General features: G+C 40.9%; 1 protein-coding gene across 15 annotated transcripts in view; it reads left to right on the top strand.

Annotated features, from left to right (window-relative positions):
- Positions 1–6,000, top strand: part of MEIS2 (Meis homeobox 2) — a 230,236-nt gene that overhangs the window by 18,499 nt on the left and 205,737 nt on the right. For all 15 annotated transcript variants that reach the window (XM_028721686.2, XM_028721697.2, XM_028721702.2 and 12 more), the window contains exon 7: positions 484–598. In XM_028721686.2, coding sequence (XP_028577519.1) covers positions 484–598 — 115 coding nt within the window. The remainder of the gene's footprint in view (positions 1–483; positions 599–6,000) is intronic.

The raw sequence follows: 6,000 nt of genomic DNA, 5'->3' as shown, positions 1-6,000 counted from the left end.
GTAGCCATACCTATAATCATTCCTGTTTGATTACTAGAACCAAGGTTGCAATCCTATACCTGGGAGTAAATCTCAATAAGGTTTAGTTTTGAATAGACATCTGTAGGATTGCATTGCACATAAATTAAAATCAAGGGATTAAGGTGCCACTGAAAGTTTATCAAAGTATTTTTCTGAAGCATTTTTAAGAATTAAAAATAGACTGCTACTGAATATGTATTTTAAAAAATCAAACTTTGGGTCTATTTTAAAGGGGAAATTAAGCTATTATTCAAAGCACACTTTGCAGCAAAATTCATTTAAACCAATGTGCTTGAACATGCACTGAACTGGTACATTAGTATGTCCTCTGCATCTAAACAGTAACTGCATTTTGGGAGTGTTTACAAGTGCTAATGTGCCCACTTTTTTCTGCCTCCCTCTCTCCTTCCCCTTCCTCAATTTGGAATGATAACTGTGGAAAAAACAACATTTTGACATCAGAATCCTTCCTCTTGGAGAGACCACGATGATGCAACCTCAACGCACTCAGCAGGCACACCAGGGCCTTCCAGTGGGGGCCATGCTTCCCAGAGTGGAGACAACAGCAGTGAGCAAGGTAAAAGGTCAAGCTTTTTTTCCCTGTGCAAAGTAGGCATGACTAAAATAACTTCAGTGTCTTTTATTATATCAGTGCATCTGCCTTAGTGTAAACACAAGAGTGGCAGGCTTGCAGTGTAATCAGCTGTAACTTAGGGAGACATTTATTTCCTTTTTGCAACCTACTTAGCTGTATTTTATTATTATTTCAAAGCTAAATATCTAATCTTCAAACAAGCTTTGCAATAACAATTGATTAGTTCTGCCAATTCCTTTACAAATTTGGTTATCTACAGTTTATTTTTGTGTGGTGTAAGTAAATATCATGGCAGACATGCACCCCAGCTGTGATGGAGCAATTCGTACTGGTCTCTAAACAGAAAATTTAATTTGTACTGTCAGCTAAAAGGAGGCTTCAATAGCTAGTTGAAATGCATTTAAGCCACAAAAGAAACAAACACAAATTCTTAACTTGCTAAAAAGCAAAATCACATGTAATCATTGCCGGGCTCCAATCCGTATCACAATTTCTTCCAGAGTAGTCACATTAAAGTTAATAGTTAAACTTCTGCAGTGAGTGGCTTGTGGATTGCCATCTATTTCACTGCATTAAAAAAATCAGATTGAAATAAATGGAAAGGGGTTTGGTTTCAGCATTAGAATTCAGACAAAAAAGTACTTGTGTCCACTTGTACACTATATTTACAACCTAGAATTAAAGATGTTAGCTTGAAGCAAATTTTACTAAAATCAATTGTATGCTACTCCCTGATCAGTAGAATTTAATTTCAAGAAAGCACAATTAAGATAGGGCTGTTAATCCCATTGAATCCAGTGCCACTCATTCTGCATAACTGGGTATTCCCCCCTCAAAAAAATGTTCATTAAACTTCAGACTGAGACCTGAGGAGTAACTGCTTTTGATGCAAACATTTTAAAATGGGTTTTCCATAGCCTTCCAGTTTTGATGTACATTTATATTATATTACAAAACAGTTTTTATCATTACTGTCTCGTTTTAAAGTGCTGTAGATTTTCTTAAATCAAGAATAATAGGGAAGACGGTTGCACCGGTCTATGAAGACCAAAACCTCAGAGGTTTGGAGATGAGGCATGGTTGTCCCTTATATGAGTACAACTGTGTTTGCATTAATCCTTTATTCAAAAGATTCAGATTTCAGATGCTTTTACTGAAGGTAATATAGGTAGTTCATGACTGGTTGTAAGGGACAAGCTCATACATATTTGTGATTAATTTATGAATATTTTTCTAATGGCAGCAAACTCCATGATCATTACATAAGATTAATATTTCTGCTGGCTTCTTTAGGAATAAATGCTCCTTCGGTACAACTACTACATGTTCTGTGCTTATTTACCTCTGTTGAAGAGCTGGGGCACAATTGTGGGAAAGTTCACAGAGATTAACTACACATAGGGTGGGAGTTCCATGGATGGAACGCGTAACATCTTTTTTGGTACAAAGAGCACTGCAGGAAGTAGCATGACCCTGTGTCCTACTTCAAGGGCTGTCCAGTCTAATATAAAGAACCACAGGAAGGGAAATGTTAGCACCTGGACAACAGACTGAGCAGGCACAAAGCTGACCTGGTCACAGTCTTCCCCACCATGATTAGATGCATGTATTTCTATTAAACTGTAGCAGTTATTTCTAAGTTTGCATGTGAACATATATATTAGCATATATATCTAAATTTTATTCAAAGCTGCATCCTCTTTTTTTGATTCTGCATTTCCTCTATTTTGCCCATGCATAAATGAATTAGAATCTTAATGCATATAGGTGAAGTAATCTGGAGGGCATCGGGTTGACGAAGACTTTTGTATAAACAGGTTCCTATCTTCCTGAAACTCCCAACTTTTGTGCAGTTTCTCCCTAAGTATGGTTGAAAATAGAGCCCTAGAGCTGTTGCACACATTTTAGATGGTGTCCAGTGCACTTGTTTTGTTACTGTAAGTCCTTGTTCTTGCACAACAGAACTTTCCCCTACTTCCCTACTCCTTTTCGCACATGTAACCTACACCTTTCCCAAATCCAGACGGTTGGGAGAACCACCAGAACAGATTTGGGAAGCACGGGGTACACGGGGAGAGGAGAGGGAGGTGGCATTCTGTTGCATAGCCATAATATTTCTTTATTTTTTAAGCTATATGGGTAAGATTTTTGTTTTTAAAAAATGTGTGCGTAAAAATATAATATGTGAATATGACAAAGACATGTTAGCACACTTATTTGTTGTTAAAGTGTACTTATAAGAGAGCTAAGTCTGGTACAGCTGACTTCTGAGTGTTTATTCAGTGGCAAAACATGAGCTTGCTGCTATATAATTGTTGTGTAGGCACCCTGGCATGAATTATCATCCCGCTGTTTTCATGAAGACTTAAAAGTGCAGTTTTTGTGTCATAGACTTGTACCCTGTGGTGTAGTAGTAGTAGTAGTAGTAGTAGTAGTAGTAGTAATGTTGTTTGTATGCCACCCATCAGGCTGGGTTGCCCCAACCAGTCTGGGCAGCTCCCAACAGAATATTTAAAACATTATAAAACATCAAACATTAAAAACTTCCCCAAATGGGGCTTCCTTCAGATGTCTTCTAAAAGTTAAATACTGTAGTTGTTTATTTCCTTGACATATGATGGGAGGGCATTCCACAGGGTGGGTACGGCTATCGAGAAGGCCCTCTGCTTGTTTCCCTGTAACTTCACTTCTTGCAGTGAGGGAACCTCCAGAAGGACCTCGGAGCTGGACCTTAGTGTCCGGGCTGAATGATGGAGGTAGAGACACTCCTTCAGGTATACAGGGCCAAAGCTGTTTAGGGCTTTAAAGGTCGGAACCAACACTTTGAATTGTGCTCAGAAACGTACTGGGAGCCAATGTAGATCCTTTAACACAGCCTTTCTCAACCTTGGGTCCCCAGATGTTTTTGGCCTACAACTCCCACCATCCCTGACCACTGGTCCTGTGAGCTAGGGATCATGGGAGTTGTAGGCCAAAAACATCTGGGGACCCAAGGTTGAGAACCACTGCTTTAACACCAGTGTTATATGATGTAGTGTGGGATTCCTGGGAAGAGCCCTTTTTGACCCCTTAGCGGACCAAGGAACTTTATGGTGGGGGGGGGAGCTACCGCTCCCTGCTGCCCCTTGGCTATGCCCATGCCTCTACCTAAATACTAGTACTGAGTCCTCATACATCTTCTTTCATGAAATATGGAAGCTGGTGGGCTGGAACACTGCATATTATTTTGGCATTCTTCTCAATCATCCATTGTGCTAGACTCTGAACCCAGGTCCCATATTTTATTTCACAGCAAGGGGTTGCTGGTAGGGAAAGTGGGATCTAAACACAATGAACTGGTCCAAGGAACTTTGTGTTCCAGTTTGCATGGATAGAGGGACTTCTGAACCCTCTCCTTCCAACAGAAGGCTCCTACATAGCTCCAAAATCTGTGCCAGAAACTCAGTTCAGCCTCACAAAAAAACCTTCCTGCCATGGAGTGGGAAATAAGAAGCTTATGGGCTGTGGGCAAGTGCTTAAATTAATCACAAAGGGCTCTTCTGATCCCAGTTCATGTATGATATTTATTTCTAGTTGCTTCATTATTATTTCATACTTTCATGGAGTTTGTGATTTAGCTAGATTAAGTGCCTGAACAAGTTCCTGTTCTTGTTACTGAAAGTCTTTTCAGACCTGCAACCAGAAAAGTAAAAAATCTAACCTTCCTTTTTAATAATTAGATGGTGGTGAACAAAACGAATAACATAAAGTCGTATTCTGAAACAATAAAAATAGCCAACTCTGTGATCATTAATAACTAAAACTGTCTTTCACAAATGCATGCCTTGTGCAAGGGTTACAAAGTCAACATGATTTTAATTCTGGTGTAGTGCACACCAAGCCTATGTATCTTCATAGCCGTAGCGATGTGGATCCCTTCAATTCTTAGTCATGAATATATATATCCTTCTACAAAAAGACACATACATTAATTCCATGATGTGTTATAGTACATAAGGGTAAAGGTACCCCTGCCCGTACGGGCCAGTCTTGACAGACTAGAGTTGTGCGCCCATCTCACTCTAGAGGCCGGGGGGCCAGCGCTGTCCGGAGACACTTCCGGGTCACGTGGCCAGCGTGACATCGCTGCTCTGGCAAGCCAGAGTCGCACACAGAAACGCTGTTTACCTTCCCGCTAGTAAGCGGTCCCTATTTATCTACTTGCACCCGGGGGTGCTTTCGAACTGCTAGGTTGGCAGGCGCTTGGACCGAGCAGCGGGAGCGCACCCCGCCGCAGGGATTCAAACCGCCGACCTTTCGATCAGCAAGCCCTAGGCACTGAGGCTTTTACCCACAGCGCTAACCGCGTCCCCGTTATAGTACATAGGGACCAGGAAACTGTAAAGATAGGAAATATATACTGCTCAGAAGTAGATTGGAGGATTTGATGTTGTCTCTTTAAAGTAATAATAATAATAATAAAAATTTATTATTTATACCCCGTGCATCTGGTTGGATTTCCCCAACCACTCTGGGCAGCTGTCACAGGCCTCAGAGGTTAGACTCATAGACAGCTCAACAATATTTACATTATGTTCACAAACTGATTCTTTAGCCAATCCGTGTGCTCTTACTTGACCAGTAAATCACCTTCACTGCTGCTTCATTTAGTAGACCAATATTTTCTATATGTCTGACACACATTGTTCTGAAAAGCTGGCTTCCCAAGTGTGTACTCACATTCTGGCGAACAGTTAGTACCCCATAAGTTGGCACTTACACTGTGCTTGGGCAGGAGTCTATGCAAAAGCCTTGCTGGTCACAATCTCCTTCTCTTCTCAGGAAATGCCAGCAAGAGAATGAAAACTCTGAAAGAACCCTTCTGTTGTGTTTGCCTTTATCATTTCCTTTGGAGGGGGCAATATCTGAAAAACCCACAGGAAATAGTCCCCTAAGCAACTGAAGTGAATCTTTTGAGACAATATGGGAACCTGGGGAAGTTGATACTTCTAGGCTATACTTTCAAATCCTCCCTTCCATCCCTGAGCCCTTGCCAGCCCAACTTTAGGCTGTGTTGTGAAGGGAGATGTATTGAAGTTGTTTCTGTCTAGGATTGTGATTTCCTTGAACACAATCTTGTAGGCATGCAAGAACTACTTGCCCTTACTGTTTCCCTGCTCATCTGTTTAACATGGAAATTAAAGAACTGGGTTTCTTCATTCTTAGCTCTGTGTATATTTTGTGTTTTTCCATCAGCGATGTACTCCTCTCATGCTACCATCTGCTTCCCTAACCTTGTTCCATAGTAGCAAGTTTTCCATAGCTGCTGGTCCCTTAAGGATGCCACTACGCCAGTAAAAATTTCCCTGAGATGGAGGCATATGTAAAATTCCATTAGCATCCCA

This window comes from Podarcis muralis, chromosome 1, assembly GCF_964188315.1.
Source record: "Podarcis muralis chromosome 1, rPodMur119.hap1.1, whole genome shotgun sequence".
Lineage (NCBI taxonomy): Eukaryota > Metazoa > Chordata > Lepidosauria > Squamata > Lacertidae > Podarcis > Podarcis muralis.
Note: the sequence above shows the minus strand (reverse complement) of the source record. Positions and strands in the feature narration are given on the sequence as shown.